Source organism: Caloenas nicobarica, chromosome 1 (genome assembly GCF_036013445.1).
Source record: "Caloenas nicobarica isolate bCalNic1 chromosome 1, bCalNic1.hap1, whole genome shotgun sequence".
Classification (NCBI taxonomy): domain Eukaryota; kingdom Metazoa; phylum Chordata; class Aves; order Columbiformes; family Columbidae; genus Caloenas; species Caloenas nicobarica.
The window spans coordinates 178,455,844-178,475,908 of NC_088245.1; the positions used below are offsets into that span (position 1 = coordinate 178,455,844).

General features: G+C 35.9%; 1 protein-coding gene across 1 annotated transcript in view; it reads right to left on the minus strand.

Moving 5' to 3' along the window:
* TDRD3 (tudor domain containing 3) overlaps positions 1 to 20,065 on the minus strand; it is a 99,707-nt gene that overhangs the window by 26,317 nt on the left and 53,325 nt on the right. Inside the window, exons 6-10 of the mRNA XM_065652874.1 lie at positions 16,320 to 16,391; positions 15,637 to 15,786; positions 14,802 to 14,945; positions 12,085 to 12,241; positions 11,601 to 11,726 (exon numbers count right to left, since the gene is read on the minus strand). Coding sequence (XP_065508946.1) covers positions 11,601 to 11,726; positions 12,085 to 12,241; positions 14,802 to 14,945; positions 15,637 to 15,786; positions 16,320 to 16,391 — 649 coding nt within the window. The remainder of the gene's footprint in view (positions 1 to 11,600; positions 11,727 to 12,084; positions 12,242 to 14,801; positions 14,946 to 15,636; positions 15,787 to 16,319; positions 16,392 to 20,065) is intronic.

Genomic DNA, 20,065 nt, shown 5'->3' on the forward strand with positions numbered 1-20,065 from the left:
GAATTCCAACATGGAGAAAAGAAGAGGGAGGAAAATAAGGAGAAAAAAACAAATACTTTTAATCCAAAATGAAACTTTCTGTAAAAATAACTTAACAGCTATTCAGCAGAAAAGACAAAGGCAAGAAATAGAAGTCGTAAAATGAACATGGCTGACAAACCATAGATAACAGGCATAGTAACAAAGCCCAGAACTCTGGAGACCCTGATCAATGAGCCATAACAGGAACCGCTCAAGCATTACCTTCAAAAGATTCAACCAGAACTTTAACTGATGAGAAGAAAAACAAGATTATCATGGATCTCATGAGAAAGTGTAAACTTGCTATGGGAGGCTAGGGAGGAGGGCAACTGAGGGGATCCGTGAAACTTTTTATGGAATTAATTTTTTAGGCACACATGGAATTTTTAACGGGATGTTTAGATGAAAAGCTAAAGAAGTGCAAAGTTCAAGATGAATCCAAGAAGAATAAGCATCAGAAAATAAAGAAGGAATGAGATTAAATGGGACAGTTGCAAGTAAGCAGGCTCCTGGTCAATGCACTTGCCAGGCCAACTCTTCCATGTGATCACTATAGACTGTCTCATCTCCTCATTCAATTCTGTTTCTAAAACTCTTTTGTGTGATCAAGCTCTCTATTATGTGTGTGAGGGGACAAGTTTTTAAACCTGCTGGCAAACTTGAGACGGGATTAGCTGGTAAGTGGGACAAGAAAGACCTGGCAGCTGAATGGGAGAGACCATGGGTATGAAGGCCATCTATCAGACAGACCACAAGCCTGGGCTCAGATGCTGGTCAGATCTACTTAAGTACACTCATGTAACCCTCCTGCAAACTTCAGGTTTGGAGAGGAAGCTGTATGAGGAGCAGCTAAAGTCACCTGGTTTGTTCAGTCTGGAGGAGACTGAGGGGAGACCTCATTGGGGTCTACAGCTTCCTCACAAGGGGAGGAGGAGAAGGGGTAGGTGCCGAACTCTTCTCTTTAGTGACCAGTGACAGAACCTGAGGGAATGGCAGGAAGATGTGCCAGGAAAGGTTTAGGTTGGACATTAGGAAAACATTCTTCATGCAGAGGGTGGTGGAGCACTGGAACAAGCTCCCCAGGGAGGTGTCACAGCCCCAAGTCCGACAGTGTTCAAGAAGAGACTGGACAACAGCCCTCAGACACATGGTGTGAACTGTGGGGCTGTCATATGCAGGGACAGGAGTTGGACTCGATGATCCTTGTGGGTCCCTTCCAACTCAGGGCATTCTGTGATTCTATGGCAAGCAAGTTGGACAAGAGGTGTCTGAGGTAGGTACTAGAGGTCAAGGGTCTAGGGGCCTGTAGAACCCATGTGAGTGTGTGCACGTGGCTGGCTGGGTATGAGATCTGCTACCAGACTTCGAACCTGATTGAAACTGAAAGTGTAAACCCATTTGAGTGACTCATGTTTATATGAGCAATTTTGTGTTGTGTGGGTGCCTGCAAAGGTGTCACCCTCTTGCCTGTGTCCATCCATGGCAGTTGGCCATGTATGTACCATGTGCACGAGTCTGGGGTGCGAGCACAGGCCTGGTGGACAATCCACTCAGGCTCTCTGTGGCCTGGCCCTGAGTGCACTCTTATGGAGAGGAAAAACTAAGAACTTCAGTTCACGTGTTACTGCTAGAAACAACAAATGCTGATATCTGACAACAAATATAGCAGTTTTCATAACGAGTTGCTACATGACAAGAGTTCAAATTAACATGTAAACTTTAGCTTTTTAAAAAAACCACAACAAAACCACATAAATTAATAGCTTACAGAATTTTTATCAATTTATTTAACTAAACTTGCTAACAAGAATCTCATTTTATTTTTATATACCCTTGATTTACTCAAACTTTTAGAAGTAAAAAACAGTTTGACTAAAATGACTTGGTGGGGTTTTTTTAAGTGACATAAGCACACAAGGCTTAGCATGATCATAATCTTGATTAAAAAATCTTACTACAAAATTTATGACTTTGAAACCAATAATGTTTAATGCATGCATATGTAAATATATATTACTCAGAAAGTATCAAGAGTTTCATAAATATTCATTTTCTTTTTAAAAATGAAAACATGACTTTTAAAATCTTGCAATATTTAAAAATATTTTTAGATGAAACCCTTTATGTTTAAAAGTACCTCTTTATCTCCCTTTTACAAATGGAACATTAAAAAAATGTTTTTCTTAATTTTGTATCTGTATCTTTCCTGTAAGTATCTTCATTCCACTTTCCCATTTCTGTATAATACATACCAATCTTCTAGATTTCCTACCGTCTAGAAAGGTTTATTTTCCTAATTAATTAACAGTCTTCCTTCATGACATTCTTATTTCATATCTCTTCTCTAGTAGCAAAATCCCTTGGCTTCCACTCTTCCTATTTCCAACCTAAACTCTTATGTCTTTTCCTAATGTTAAAGACACATGAAATGATTGAACTGTTTGATGACCTCTGAATGTTTACTGCCTTGTAAGCACCTTTTATAAATGTGTATAAAATTCTAAAATACTTCCTTATAAATAATCTCTTTAATATTTTGTAACATGAAATTAAACAGTCACTTGCACAGGGGAAAGCTGTTCCAATGGTAAAATGGGCTAAAGCCTAGATTGGGCATGTTAATATTTTGCTAGCTGGCAGGATTTTAGATTTGACTTATAATTTGTTTCCTCTCGAGGGTTGTCCTTTGACCTTTTCCTAAATGAAGAAACATCTTCTGAGATGGGCAGTCACCTCAAACAGCGCCTGGTACATACAAGGACCTTGTACAACCGCAAGACTTATCCCCAAAGCATGCAGAGCAGTTACAATACTTTTGTTAAAGCCTTGAGGAAACATGTACATGTTCTTCTATAATTGGAAAAAATTTACTGAAATTTCTACTCAATTTCATAGCATGTAATAAGCAATTTTAGCTAATGGCTATGTGCTTTAATGAAAATAGCTAATTTTACTAGAAATCAAAAAAAATCTGGATATAATAGAACTCTGAACAATCTACTTCTGTCACACAGCTGCAGAGACCTTCTCTACCCTTGTTTCACCTCTTTGACCTTCTTTCCAACAAAAAGTTACAAGCATTCTTACATGAGACAATATTTTCTGTCTTCAGAAATGCAATATTAATCTTCAAAATCTAGGAAGAAATAATTCAGAACTCAAATGCTATACATCTACCTAACAAGATTTATCTGTAAAAAAACAGGACTCTGAGAAGTTTCATTTAGAGTTATACCCCACTGTTCCACAAAGAAGCAGAGCTAAAACAGAGTAACTGCTAAAAAAAACAACCTTCAACATTGGTTTGAATTGCTCCACCTAGAACAAAGTAGTTGGGAAGAATATCTCTTTTTTCAAGCAACAGAAACTTTAGTAGTATGTTAACAGAAAAGGCCATCTTTTGCACATCCATTTAACAATTTTCTAATGTATCAATTGCAAAAGCAGGAATATTGAATGTTCAAATAAATTATTTCTACTCAACATAATGTGATCATGATACAAAAGCAACAAGCTTTGTACAATTTCCTGTAACTCTCTCCCATGGATTTTACCATGTTTAATATTGTGGTTAAACTCAAAGACAGCGGACCTTCTCAATTTGGTGGAAATGTTTTGGGTTTATTTTTCCAATTTGAATTACATTTTTGTTTGACTTTATGGAGGCATGTCTTTGAAATAGCTACCCGCAGAGCATGTTCTATCTTGTATTGGCCAAAAGATTAAAAAATTAGAAGGACATTAGTAATACATTTGCACACACTTCATGTCATGGAGTGAAATTCCAGTTACTCAAGAGCTTTCTCAAGTTACATAAGTATCAATATAATCCTTTCTAAAATACAGTAGCACTGAGGAGCTAGAACCCGAGCTCACGTTTCTGTTGAAACAAAATAAATATAAGCTGAGGAGGATTAACATATTAATAAAGAAGTGGCAAAAACCCCGCAAACATTCTGCCATTGCTTTCACTACAAACTTGAATTTACAGGATTAAAGGACTGAAACAAAAATTGCTATTTTTAATTATTCTCTAAATGTATGAAATCTACTATTATTTTTCTCTCATATTTAAAGAGACATTACTAACAAAAAACGCCAAAGGTCTCCTAATATGTCACCAATGCTAACATAATACTACAACAAAAATCAGTTTCATTGTCTTGATATTCACAATTTACAGTGATTGAAATCCAATTTTAGAAGTAAAGCTGCATAATAAACAGGACTATTTCACAATTCAGATCCCTTACTGTCAACAGAGCACTGTGCTTGTTGAAAACATGGCTACTAAATGGTAAATTCCAAATGTTACAAATTCCCTTTAACTCCAAAAGGTCAGACTCTTTCTTTCCTCCCAAGTTCCCTCACCCCCAGATATTCAAATAAATTGCCTAAACAAGAAATTAAACAAATATTTTTTAAAAAATTATATTCTATTGCATTAGCAACTTATTTCGAATCTTTAACTTATTTGGGGAATATATATGATAATGGACTAAAACAAGAAAAAACTGTTAAAATTAGACAAGATGTTCTAGCCTTCAAACTGTCCAAACAATTTGTTTTCATATAAAAACAAACAAAAAAAAAATACACACGTAATACATTCTGGTTTGCCTTAAGCACAAACAATTAAGTGGCAAGAAAAACAGATCTTAAAATCTGAAAGCCCAGAAATGCCCTGTTCCTTTATCTCTGGGGCTGGGTCCCTACGTGTTTGGGTGTGTGTCCTGCTGGCGATAAGTGCTTACTCTCCACTGAAGTCCTGTTTCTTCCGAGGAACATTTGGGTGAAGAGTTCATATGAGACAGTAAGAAAACCTCTGCGCAAGGCAATTGTTTGCAAACCCTCGTACAAGAGCCAGCACCTGTTCTGTTACTTATGTCCTGCAGAAACACCAGTGCAGAGAATAGAATGGTAACTGCAGCTAAATTAGACGGGATGCTCAAGATGCAGAGTGAGCAAAGGCAAGAGTCCCCGTGATACTGATGTTATACAGCATCACGCAAACCACCACAGAAGCACAGTCTGTATTTATGGGATGCATATGAAGAAGATAACTCATAAATGCGTTTGTTGAGAAAACAGAGAAAGCACTCTGGTCCAAAGTCTCTGATGAGAAGCTAGAAAAGCACAATCCACACAGCTAACAGCTGATGGATGAAATACAGGTCCATTATGTCTTACAAATAGCTACTAGGAAAACAAATTTTTATAGCTCTCTGCATGGCAAGAAAGGCATAATATACAGCAGTTAGAAGCTGAGTATAGAAAATTCAGATCAGAAATGAAAAATTGTGGGTTTTTTAAAACGATGATCTTTAATTCATGAAACAATTAACCTTGGAGTAGAAGTAATTTACCACCTTTAAATCAAAATTGCATATCTAAATTTTTATTTCAGTCAAAGCCTAATTACTGGAGCAAGAAGCAGAGACTACAGCCTATGATCTTCTCCCTTCTCCTGAAGTGACCCTTTTAACAGACTACACAGACATGCTACCTCTCACTTGCTTTTTCTGTGATCCCATTAATAATAGAATCATAGAATGTCCTGAGTTGGAAGGGACCCACAAGGATCATCGAGTCCAACTCCTGTCCCTGCATATGACAGCCCCACAGTTCACACCGTGTGTCTGAGGCTGTTGTCCAGTCTCGAACACTGCCAGGCTTGGGGCTGTGACACCTCCCTGGGGAGCCTGTTCCAGTGCTCCACCACCCTCTGAGGGAAGAACCTCGTCCTAATATCCAACCTAAACATCCACTGGCACATCTTCCTGCCATTCCCTCAGGTTCTGTCATTGGTCACTAAAAAGAAGAGGTCAACCCCTGCCCTTCCTCCAGTTTGTTGCACACAAGGTTCATTTTAACAGGAAGAACATGAAATGTCCACCTCAAGTACAGCCTGTCTCTTGGGAGGGCTGAAGAGGCAATTCTGCACTATCTAAAACTCAAAAGGTTCTGACATTCTACATCCTGGGTCAATACCGTAACCAAAATCATTGCTATGATTCCCACCACCTACCCCTTTTAACTATAAATAAACAAATAATTAAGAAGTTGATATTTGCTTGAGTCTTTCAAAGACACAGATGTCTGTCAAAAGCTTTCGTGACTTTGGATGCTGAGCAGGTGGAAGCACCAGCCTGTTCTCAGTCTCTAAGAACCGAACAGAAAGAAAGTATCTGGAACATGCCTCGTTCTCAGCATTTTGTCCATTATTCCTTAATTCTAAAGTCAGAGCTCTTGGCACTGTTTTGCTCTCCCTGATAATCCTTGTGCTTACTTATTTAAGCTGGCAAAGATGGATGTATTGTTTCTCATGATAATAATAAAAAAAAATTAATGGAAAATGTCTTTTGTGTTCAGTAGCAGAAATAATCCAAGTGCAAGCAAAAGCAGCTAGTTGAAGGCACTACTATTTTTGTTATCTCTCACAGTCAGCAGGTTTCTCTCTCCAACCAGAACTCGAACTACTGAATTTTAACACAGGAATACTTTCATAGGTGTCACCAACCATTCACAGTTAAATAAGTAAATCTGCAGTGTAAAGCTACAGGTTTGGTTTAATTCTTTGCATTTCATTTAAATAATGTTTACTATATGCTACATTTTATAATTAAAAAACTATCAGACCACGGAGTCAGGTATTTAAGACTTCTGACCACTGTAGATACTTAAAATCATTTTTCATTAACTCTGATAAAAGGAGGTAACACAAAAAAAACCTCACAAGACACCACTGACAGGGCAAAGACTAACATTTTACTTTCTTATAGCTAATTTATACTTCTTAAAAAAACAAATAAATAAAAAGCCACAACAAAAAAATTAATGTACCATCTTTCTTCTATTCCTTTTTAGAGATATCTCCTAAACAAAATACGAAGGTATTTCAATTCATAAATACTTGGTCTAAATCCAACTATGAAAAAGTATGAAATCAAAGATGATAACTTAAACAACTGTTCTGCAGTTCCTGTTCACCGATGGACCCACCTAGCCTGGTTACTGCAAACCCAGAACTGAATTTAGAAACTCTCAACAGTACTGAGGTTTCAGGGGCTATTAGAAACACTAGATAAGAAAAACAAGGAGGGATGCACGGAGAAAAGCAAATAAATCCTCTGTGTGCTTGAAAAGAAATTAGTCTTCCTGTCAGCCACTTTCTCCTCAGATCACATAAGCAGTTCTGAAGAAAATGTGGCATAGCACGGAATTAAAAAAAATATTTATCTCAGTTCAGTAAATGTGCCTTTTTCTTTTGCTTCTACATAGACTCTCAGTCATTTAGAAGAAATTACAATCTGTCTGAAGGGCGCAGAAGCCTAATGCTTGTGATAATGATAAATATGGCCATTCCAGGTAATCACATGCTCCTGTTCATATGCATCAGTGTAAGAGCAGGGGTGTCCTTATTTATTCCAAACCACTATCCCTATACAACGGCGCTCTCTCTGAATATGTGAAAAACAAACTGGGATTTTATAGACTATATAGGACAGCAAGGGGCCAGAGATACTGCAGAACAATCAATCTTTTATATTGCATGGAGGCTGTACTACGCTACATATAAATGCAGAAAAACCTGCCTGCCTGAGCCCTCCTTAGTTACTATACAGAAAAATCAATGAATAGACCTTATTCTCGGCTATGTAACATTACATATTTTAGTTGTTTCTAGCTGTTTCCCTGATGTGTCTTTCATTTCTGATCACTACTTTTTCAATACTAAGAGAACTACATGTCTCTACCAGTAACAACTGACAGGACCAAACGAAATGAAAAAGGTGCTAGTAATATACATATATGTACACACATACACACTGTTTTCTGCAAACACTTGGAGGAAGGCTTCACAACAAAAGAGTTCACAAGTGGTAATCACTGCAGACACATCACTCTGCAAACGTTGTTAACACTCGCATCATTTCAGTTTGCATAGAACTTAAGACAACTAATCATTACAAATTTAAATGAGATTATTTTCAGCCACAGAGGCATAAAAATGCCAGAAAAATAAGAGAACTAATCATTACGAATTTAAATGAGATTATTTTCAACCACAGAGGCATAAAAATGCCAGAAAAATAACACGATTTTTAAGATGTGTTTGAATTTGTCAGACTGCACAAGTTCTCTGAAACTTGTCAAAAAAAAACGCACTTTAAAGAGACAAAAAGCCTGCAATTCAGTGTATGCCTATGTATTTCTTGAGAAATCCATTTGAAGTAGACTCTGCAAGATAAAAATAAAACCTGTCACAGAAACAAAGGCACAGTCCTATGAGCAAGACACATTCAGTAAGGAAAATAAAAACTAACAAAACCCAACTGAGCAACTGCTGTAAAGCCCACTGACTTCTGAATAACAGAAAGTACAAGAATGCTCATTATTATTTCTTCATAAGGAAAAAAAGGCAGAAATACTAAAAAAATCCCTTTAAGAAAAAAAAAAAAAATCAGAACACTTTCCAAACTCTTCAAAAATGCTAACAAGTTTTCTTTCAGAAAAGCATGACTCGGGAATAGCACATCACATTGCATATTGATCATCCAGAGAATGCTAAAATAACCAATGATGTAAAAACACACAAAACCAGAAACCCTGTGTATCATGTTAGGAAATACACCAGAACTTTCGGCAACTGAAGGAGTACAAAGCCTTTACAAAGCTTTCATAGAATTATGTTTTTCTTCTTATGACATTTATGGAATCTTTTTGTTTTTATTTAAGAGGGAAAAAATATAAAAAAAGGAAGTGTATTTATCTTTAAAACACAATATTGAAGATTATAAACTATATATGTTACATCCTAATATAACAATTTATTTTGCTCACAGAGCACTATGCTTTATTACACGACAGTATGTTGGCTATGTGCATGTACTAAACACAAAGGATGACAGAATTTACTCTAAGCTAACACTATTACTCAGCAATATCATTTTAAAAGAAACAATTCATTAATTTCACAATTTTTGGTAAATTACTATTACTTACTATGAAATTACTGACAATAAGAAAGGAATATGTCCCACAGGGATAATTTCTATTATTTTTCCTTTAAATGTCTTTCAGTCACATATAAAAGCCTTCTCTAATCTCTCAATATAAGTACAAAATTTATCTAAAGAAAAAAAAAATCAATGTTCATAAAGTGAAAGAACAACACTACGACTGTTTTCATTTCTGTTCACTGTAAAAAAATCTAACTCGTCTTTGCTAAGCAAAATGATTTGCCAAAAGATCTCTCAAGCATAATTCCCTACATGTGCTTTTGAAAATGCGATTATATTAATTACCTGAACAATTTACAAAATTATATCAGCTAATGCAGAATTCTTACATATTTGAAAGCTATCTTCTTTTAAATTTCTTACAAATATAGTGGAGACTCATGGTATAAATGTTCAATCTACAACTGGCTGCATTTCATAGATTGTGGCTACTCACCATAAACAAACTATAAACACCACACATAAGAAAAGAAACTCTACTATAAATTTTTTGTTCACTTTGTACAAACTGTTTCAGTAAGACCTAGACCCAACTAAAATAAAAACCAATACGTAGCTATTTAAAAATCACTTATTTTGCAGGCCAAAAAAAGACACTGTTGCAATGAAACTCAGCCTAGGTACAGCAACAATATAGCATTTACTATCCGAAGAACTATAAGCTATCGCATTTATAAGCAAATGCATTTCTGTTCATAGTTAAACTTTAGCATGTCACAAAAATGTTTAGTGAACTCTAAAATGGCTCACAGTGCACCTAATTCTACCAGCAGCAGCAAAAGAACCCTGGGTTTGCCAGCAGGTTCGCTAACTCCTGAGCTCATCTGTGGAGGCAAGTTTTCTAGGACAAAACGTGTGTCCTTTTCCTTTGCTACCCTCTCCTCTTTTTTGGATAAAGGCACCCTCTGCACAGCTCCAAGAACTGAATTTCTCGACTGCTGTGTTTCCTTCCACCTGATCATGTTGACCCTTAATTGCTACGGGCTGCAAAAAATATGCAAACATATTGATGCAAAATGCTACACTGCTTATGCAAGTAGCAACCGTAAACGTACAGCTACAAAGCTCCAAGAGATCTAACAAAAATAACTCTTGAAAAAACACACCACGCATTTAACGGAAAGCAGAAAATCCTAATAATTCTCACAGAAAACTGGGGGTTTGATGCACTGTCAGAGACTACCTGGCTTCATGTTTTCATTACTAATTCAATAATGACTCTCAAACACAACTAACCTTAAATTCACTGCTATAGCAAAAAAAGGGGAAAATATTTACACATTTTTAATACGCATAAGCTACAAACAAAAATAATACATTCAACAAAAGCTTGTTTTCCACTTTTCTATATTCCTTTTTTTTTTTTTCCACAAAGCAGGAGTCCACTATTAACAGCCAAAGACTATTTTGGAACTGAAGTTAAAAAAATAATTACGCGCAAATGTAGCCATTCCTTAAATGCGCTTATTTCTTAGAAAATTCCAAAATATCAAACAGTTCATATAAACTAGTATGACCTTATTTCGCCCTTTATGAAAAGTGTCATTTTATAGGGATAAAAACATTGCAACACCACAAAACCATAACGTTATAAAATAACGGAAGCAAATATTTTAATTTCATGTTGGTCACTGGAGCACCCCCTAGGCCATACCCAAAAGAAAAAATTATCTCCATTTATTACTCAGCTTATAGTGGGTTTTACGTCGATATTATAGCAGCCCCTAGAGACCTCAGGATGTATGGAGTTTCCTCTTTTTTCTTTTAATGCATCTGTCTGTTAAAGTTTCTGAAGTACTGAATGATTTAGAGCTAAACAGACACCCTGGTGTATAGGCTACATTCTTGTATGGCTTCTTAAGAAAGTAACTAGAAGGCCATTAAAGAAATATCCCACACCTTTTACATTAATTCTGAGGGATTATTTGACTTCCATCTTTCTAAAAATCTTAACTTTTCCCTCAGTCCTTACAGTTATTAAACAGGAAAACCTGGAGAAAATAGTTGTTTAATATTTTACAGCAGCCCCAGATATATTCTTTTCCCCTCCAGAGAGAGGGAATACAAAAACAATTAAGCTCACCACAATTACTAAACTCTTAATTGGGCAGCACGAAAAAATGTGCTATTTATAAACTGAGGAACGAGGACTGTGGTTATGGCTTTTTTCTTTCTTTACTTCTGAACAATATGTAAGTCCATTAAAGTCAGGAGATCATTTATCAAATTAGACTAACAAACTGGGATTTATGTCACCCTATTTCAGAATTGCTGACTTTTAGACATCTAAGCCTGAAACAAACATCCTAAGCTATTCTACAATCAAGACAGAAGCACAAAGCACCACAGTGTGATTTGTTTGATGTTTCTTGAAAGGGGAGGAAGAGCTCTCTAGGACTTCTTGGTTTTTTGGTTTTTGTTTTTTGGTTTTTTTTTTTTTTACAGCTGACTGTGGAAGAAGTTCTAGGAACCACCTTTTAGATGACAAGTTAGGAAAAACAATTCCACCAACACTGTCCAATCTCAGTTCCAGAAATATTAACTTCAATAACTTACCCTCTACTGTTAGAGTACCCATTTTGGATTCCAAAAAATCAAACAGTGTGCTTGGTGCAGACGGTCTGGAGTTTCCTAGCTCTTCTTCATCTTCAGGCCGTACTCGGCCTCGGCCTTTCACTTTACCTGTAAACATCAGAAGTAATTTGTGAGTGAGGAATAAATAAGAGTGCATGCACTTTTAAATTTCACTTATAAAATGTTTGTATTTTCTATCTGTAAAACATTTTACCATGGACAAAATAGATACAGATATTTTTCATTTAAGGATACTCAAATCTGTGACTTCAAGTTCAAAAATTTTGACAAGAATATAATATACAGAGGCCTTTTCTAAGTATTTGCTTTCAAGTTTGCAATGCATTCTAACTTGCAGGAGAAAAAACATGCAGATATGCCCTTCTATAGCTACATTAACAATCCATCATACACAAATTCCTTTGCTCATAAACACTAGTTTAAAGAATTTCTTTGCAAGTTTTACCTCTAGGTGGTGGTCCCTGAATGGTTTTTTGTTTACTGCTGTTCAGAAGAAAATTTAATGCTGCCTCTAGACTGTTATTGTTATCCATAAGTGCCTGTCTTGCTGCTTCTTTGCTGAAACCCATCTCTGTTATGTGTTTTAGAGCCTTTTCATCAACCTGAAATGAAAGATATAAACAGACCTAACAATAAAATACAACAGAGATTCCATAAAAACACCAGATATGACTTTAATTACTCATTAATTTTTAATCAAAACACTTTCATATTTCATTGATGATAAATATTTCAGTTTTATATAAAATCTTCACATATGATCTCTCTTAGGTCCAAACAATTGGCTAGTACAGGGGTTTTTTAATATTATTATTATGATTTTTAATTCATAAGTTTTCAGTTCTAATATTACGTGGTTTCAAGCACAAATTGCCCTAGTCTACCTCTTTCTTTGCTGTATACTGGAATAGTATGACAGACTGTAATATACTTTCTCTAAGATGAAAACTAAAACAAATCTCTCAGAATAATACCGGTATAAAAACTAGCCATTGTTCCTATTTGTAGGTATTTGTAGGTAAAGACACCCTTCCACAACTTTTACAGACAATATAAAACCCAGTTACACACTTCTTAAAAATGGAGAAAATATAATCAGTAAAGGTTCTGTAGAAGAAAGGAAAGAAATACAAACAATTTACTTCCACAGAAATACATGCTTTCTTATTCTAAACTGTATAGAGCATGACAACAAAAAGACAAAGCAGGAATCGCAGAACATTAAGTACAGAAAATAACCTTACATCTGCACGGTGCTTCAACACAGTCAAGTGAGAACTGTCTCTTCCAGTGCAGACAGACCTACACGCACTAAACATGAAATGGGACTGGGCCATCCGTCCTTCCCCATCCCATATGCAACCAAAACGATGCCAGTTACCCACCTACTGCAGCAGTTGCAACCAAATACATTCTGGAGTCCCGTGAACGTAATATTTTGCCTACAGGTTCCAAAATAGCCATATTGTGACCTCCCCACCAAAATAAAAAAAACAACCAAACCACTCAGACCCAACGGAATCTAACCTCTAAGATATACAACCCCCTCTTTGCCCCGCTGCTTAAAAAAACTTTTATTGCTAGAATTATTTCAATTACAACTGTATGAGAGTTGTATGACAAATAACATTTAACCCTTCCTCTCCTCTGTTTTCCAGTCTTACGGTGTAATGGGCAAGACATGACTTTGCAGCACTTGGCAATAACTCCCACATGCTCAGCAATGTTAACTCCAACGCTCTCATAGAGCATTCTTCATTCCCCACCTCAACAATACTCTTCATTTAACTGTCCCAACTGACTAAGTAAAGGAATAGCAATTTTAAAAGTCTTTGATGACCAATGCAGCAGAAACATGACCTCAGTGTCTATAGGGAATCATCATCCCGATTGAGTTTGACTTCAAGCTGGCTAAATAATGTCTTATTTTTAATGACAGAATTTAATAGCTCCTTCTCTGGGGCATTCTCTTAGAATGGTAACAAGGGTCCAACAGAGAAAAGAACTTCCTCAGCAAATCTATTTCATTCTTCTCCCCTTTGCAAGTAAGTAGTTGGTTTCAATGAGAAGAGAACTTCTAGCCACTACTGCTACATCATCTCTTTTCAACAGTGGAAACTCTGTGCACAACAGATATGTTCAAAGATCAGTAAGAAATGAATACTCATATATACCTGTACAGTCAACTATGGATTAAAAAAAAAAATATCTTGGCTAAGTCACCATTTGAGACCCAAGTGAATGGCAATTTCCCAGATACAAAGACTGTTTGAGAAAGGAGGTAGTATCCTAAGTATCTTTGGATGCCAAAACCTCTCCCTTCAACTCCATTTACGCAGCAAAAATCTTGCTTTTCCTACACAAAACTGGAAAGACAAAGAAAACTATAGGACACAGCCTGTAAGGACTATTAATAGCGGAGGAGGACTGACCTCCACAATCTATTGTCTGTCTACAAATGAACAGGAAAGAAGAAGAAAAAAAAGAATTTAAAAAAAGAAAAAAAAAAGAAAAAAAAATCGCTGCTTTGTTTCTTACTTTGTACGTAAAGACACAACACTTGGGGTTTCTCAGAAGGTAACACATCAAATGGATTAAAATCCTTTAACCATTTCTAAATATACACACCAGTCAACAATATACGTGAACAACAATCAAACCTACTTGATGTCACAATTCTAAAAAGACAAAACAAATTTATTATCCATTTCTTCTAACCAAAGAAGGCCTTCTATATAGGTTTAGGGGGTTCATATTTGCTTCTACTGAACAGCACCTGAATATGTTAAATGACATAATCCTAAGATTTGATAAATTGGAAGTACTGCCATTTAACAGTGCAAAGTAATAAAAATTTCTCACAGCCCACAGAAAAAACAGAAAACACAATACTTTAAACAATTACACAATTAAAATCGTGTGGTCTTTTTCTGGTGGTTTTTGTTGTTGTTGTTGTTGGAGTTTGTTCTATTTTGTTGGGGGTTTTTATTTGTTTGGTTTTTGTTGCTACTCTTGTTCGCAGGAGTGTTTCTTTGGGTGGAGGATTATCTTTTTAATTTAAGTCAGGGTCTTTTGGTTTATTTTTGTTACACTGCTTTTGGGTTGCTTGTTTTGTTTTTTAATAGTACACGTTTAAGGTTCCATTTAAGTCTTCCACCTTACCAGTTCTCGGTAGACACCTTCATTCTTTCCTTCAGGTTTTGTTATCATCTTCTCTTTCTGGAACAGCTCCCTGTTTCGGTTCCCTCCAGCACTCACACTGAGATTACTTCTGCTACTACCACCACCTCCTCCAAATGTCTTGGTCTTTATATAAGCACAAAAATAACACTTCAGTAAACAGAACTTATGAAAGTAAGCTTTAATATTTAGCTAGCAGAAAAAGTGCGGTAAATTTGATGCAGCTGTATTTTTTACGATTATGTTTGGCATCAAGAAATAAAGCACTAATTTACACACAGAAAAAAGATGAATTTATTAAGTAGGTATTTTTTCCCTGTGCCCAAATGAGGCTGTAAAAAGGGAATATAATTCTAGCTGTTATGACTTACCAAGCAAATTTGAAAAATAAACTTAAAGGGAAACCAAGGGAGGACATAAAAACCTGACATGATGGAACTAAACTTACTAGCTATCTTCCAGACTGAATGTAGGGAATCACAGGGTTTTCAGAATTGAAAAAAGCTGATGAAAATTGATAACATGCATTTATTACTTAAATCTCATTAGCTAAATTGTAAAAACCACATTTTTTCATAGTGGTATCAAAACAGAATCATATCTACAATAAAATATTATGATACATTTATTGCCTTTATTAAAATGAGAACATACTCAACAATCCAAAAGGACTCTATTTTTGATTCATCTTTTTAAAGATACATGACTAGAATTATAAGCAGACTAACATCAGAAACCATTTGTCATTTAAGAGAGAAATACATAAAATAACAAGATAATCACAGTAAGTAAAATGCTGCAACACGTGCATTCTAACCTCCTTGCTCTTTGTTACTTCGGCAATAGCAGCTGTTCTCTGCTTTTCAAACTCATCATTCTCCACAATAGTTTTTACAGTATTTGTCATTTGCAAAGTCTTTCTGCGATCAAGCTCTCTGCTATCCACTTGTACATGAGATGCACATTTCTGAAAAGTCAAAGGAAAAATTTAATTCACTTTTCTACCTACTCTCATTTGAAAAAAAAGTATTATTCCATTAGAGTAGCACAACTTCAGATAAATAATACGATTGTAAAAATATACACTTAAGACATTTATATGTCTTTGCTGAAAGCACACTCCTCTGGTCCACTAAAAAGACCAAAAATACTGACTTCTATATTTTAAGCTTAGTTCCTGATGTAGCTAATGTAATTCTTGTAAATACCTCTGGCGTTCAAGAAAGAACCACGTTAGCACTCACAAGAGCTATCCAGAAGAATCAAAGGCTCCACATACCAAATAAAATTTTAAGTTGGAAATGGAAAGGAAAAATGTTAAATATAAATTGGCACAACAAAGTGACAGGATCAATGCATTTTTTAAAAACAGGAACATTTTATAGATCCGACTCATCATGATCTAAGGTATTTTGATAGCCTTTACCTAACTGGAACAAGGTCCACTAGGTATCACGATACAGGTCTTTTTATGAAATGACAAAGAGAAGTACACTATACCTGCCCAAAAGGTACAAAAGGGGGAGGCCCACCTTCAGTTCCAATATTACTCCTATTGTGTTTCGCTAAACTCTGTAAAAGAAAAGTGTCGATAAATAAATTGCAAACAGAAGAGAGATTATACGATAAACACCTCTGTTTCAGAAAGCACATTAAACTTGCAATATCAACATTTTAACCTAAAAAAAAGAAATTCTATACTTAATATACTTAATTATATACTTAAAATCCCAAAGCACTTAACTTAAGGCGTACATTGGATGAGGGGCAGGGAGACACAGAAAACGATTAAAATTTGCAAAATCATGAAGGTAAAACATACGGCAAATGCAGAAAATTCAGTTATATATCAAAATCTACACTAGTAGAACAAAGCAGCACACAAATAGGCAGCAGTTGTTTCTTTCCATAGTGCCTAGTGAACTGGCTGCCACTAGAGGCTGTAAAGGCAAACAGCTTCAGTGTGTTTAAAATGGGATCGGACCAATTCAGCCTGGAGAAGGCAAGGTTTGGGGGGATGTTATCAATCTACACAAATATCTGAAGAAAGACTGTAAAAAAGATGGAGCCAGGCTCTTTTTAGTGGCACCCAGTGACAGGACAAGAGACAATGGCCACAAACAGCAACACGGGAGGTTCCCTCTGAACATCAGAAAACATCTTTTTTACCATGAGGGTGATTTAGCACTGGCACATGTTGCTCAGGGAGGTTGTGGAGTCTCCATCATTGGAGATACTCCAAAGCTGCCTGGACATGGTCCTGGGTAAATGGCTCTAGGCGACCCTGCTTGAGCAGGAGGCGGGATTGGACCAGATGACATCCAGAGGTCCCCTCCAACCTCAACTATTCTGTGAAATTCATGAACCCATGCATAAGCAAATACTGAAAGGATTAATCCAGACTGTATCCCCTGATAAAACATAATACAACAATTCTGGACACCGAGGCTTTATAAGAGCTCAGGCTGCGTGCTCTCCCTAAAAACCATTTCCTTTTGCCACGTTTGGAAGCAGAACACTGTGCCTCTAGGAACTTTCCTCTGTGGTCTCACGAAAAGTATGGTACATATGCTAAATTGATCAGCGGATCTTTGGATCAGGAAGACCATAGAAAGCATAACAACTACTGATATGTAATATCTATAGAAGTGCTCTAAACTCTTAGCCACAATCAGGCAATCAGTGACCTAGGCTTGAAAACAAAGCATACTCAAATAATACAAATTACTAGCGGCCAACGACAGTAAAAAGATGGATTTGTAAAACATTGCATTAAAGTATCTGTCCATAGTTTATACACCTCTTTCTTTACAAATTGTGACAACAGCAACAACCTGCAAGAGAATGCGATTCACTGGAATCGCCATTTGGTTATGTGTTAATTATTTCACATTACAGAGAAATATATGGTTTCAGACAGGGAAAGAGGAAGAACAGGTCCTTAACGCTGTTAAAATGCTTCAAAACTGTATTTTCTATAATCCATCTGTTTTATCAACTTCATTTCTTATTGTCCCTTTTTGTGCTACTGGAACAGTCACTCATGATTACATACATCATTTACTACTCCCATTGGCAATTCTAAGGCAGCACTTAGAAGCGCAGAAATAATATTTTTTTTTTCTGGTTTAGTTTCAATCAGTTCACTTCAAGTGCTGCCTTAAAACCAGGAGCAAACCAAGGGGCTGAACCCTGTAGCACCCTCGCACCTTCCCCGTATCTGTTAACTGAAGCAGCAGACAATAAAGAGCACCTCATGGCCAAGCTGCTTTGCCTCCCCAGGGCAGGTGCTTTAGATACAACTACTCCTGCACTTTTGTTGTTTCGTTGGATCCAGAGAAATGTAGGCAATTCTGAAATGAACTCCAGCACTCAAATTATAATAAAAATATTGATACGATGGCCTAAGAACTCTAACATTTGGTCAAACTTAATTCCTCGTGTCCTATACTCAGGAAGAACATGCTCAAGTTTAATGTCTCACTTGGGTTTGGGGTTCTTTCTTCCCCAAAACAGACTCAAGCAAAAAACTGTTGCGAACTTGCTCAAACACATAATTTAGCAAATGCCGAAAAAGCACTTAAAAATTGACTGCATATTTACTAACATTTAGCCATATGAGTTCCGAATCATAACAATTTATTGCAAAAAAATCATTATCCAGAATGAAAGAACCCTGCCTAATGGTAAATAATAGCCTTGACACTTTCTTTTCAAGTAGCACTGTCTGCTGAGAAGTGAGAACAACTGCTTTGGAAATTAAATTCCACTTTGCACTGAGTAAGCAGCAAACTGGCAACAAGAACAATATTTCTAACTTACGATTAAATTTGCTTGTAGCAGAGCAGTAAATATAATTTACAATAAGCTCTTTTGTTAATACATTCAGTACGTGGCTTTTATCCTTTCTGCTGTATTTGGAATGTGACATTAAAAAAATATTTCCTTAGGGAATCACTTAAGAAACAAATGTTTACAATATGAGACTGAACTCCTACATATCATATACTATTATCCCCTCACATTTCTTTCTAAAGTGAATTTGGAAGTATACATAAAACTACTCCAATTCCAATATCAGGTAACCTCAGTATTTAGCCTCGCCTTTATCAAAAAAGAAGAATCACTAAGTATACTTGAGAACTTTACTTTTAGATCCATAATTTGACAGATGATGCATTTTAAAAATATAAGGGCCTGCCAAACAGTCTCACCAATCATCTCAGCAAAATTGGCTTCAGCCTTCACTTACAGACGGTTTGATATTTTGATTAATAGCAATACAAAGTACTCTTCCTTCATAAAAAGGGTACTAGAAATTATCTTGCAGATACTGATCCTCACTGATTGAAATACCAGTCATCAGCGGGACACTGGGAACACTATGAAGCAATAATTATTTGGAACAGTATTCTCACCTAAACAAGTCCATGACACATTAGCTTATATTTTCAAACAGTCTGGAAAAATGATCACACAGTAACACTCCCATTTACTCCTTCCTTATTTATTTACTGACACTTAAACAGTAACAATTAAAAAAATTTGACATTTCTGTCAGGGAATCCATGGACCCATAGTGGGCATTTCTGTGCAACAATTACTTTATTATAAAATTGAATGCTACAAAGAATATATTTATTCCACATGAACTACATTTGTAGTGTGATAATACTGCATTAATTCCACATACACTGCATTTGTAGTGTTGAGTTTTCCATGACAAAAACTCAATTCCTCTCGAAAGCAATTCCAAACATCATTCTGAATGGGACAAAACGGTAACACAATTAGGCAACTAGAAGCTGAGACATAGGTACAAGGCCAGTAATTTAAGACAGGAACAATAACTTTAGAATTAAAATTTTGTACTATTATTTGGCTTAATAGCACTAACTTTTTTAATAACTATAAAAATCCTGAATTTATCATCTACATAAGACGCCAAATTAACACTTCTCGGACATCATAGTAGAAAGAAAAAAAAAAAGGCTTCAAAACAAGTAATTTGAAATAGTCGCACAAATAACAAGTTTTCTGTCTTTTTAGGCAAATAGAGTTCAATATTTTATTTAAGCTTCACTGGCAAGATTAGACAAGGAATGGCAATGTCCTCACTTAAGTTTCTTTGAGAGTTGACAGTCTTGCTTAGCTGTCAACCATTCTCTTCTGTATAGCTTTCCGAACAGGACAGAAACACCGAGTTCATGAGGACACTACTATCAAAGTAGCATCTGGCTTCTATA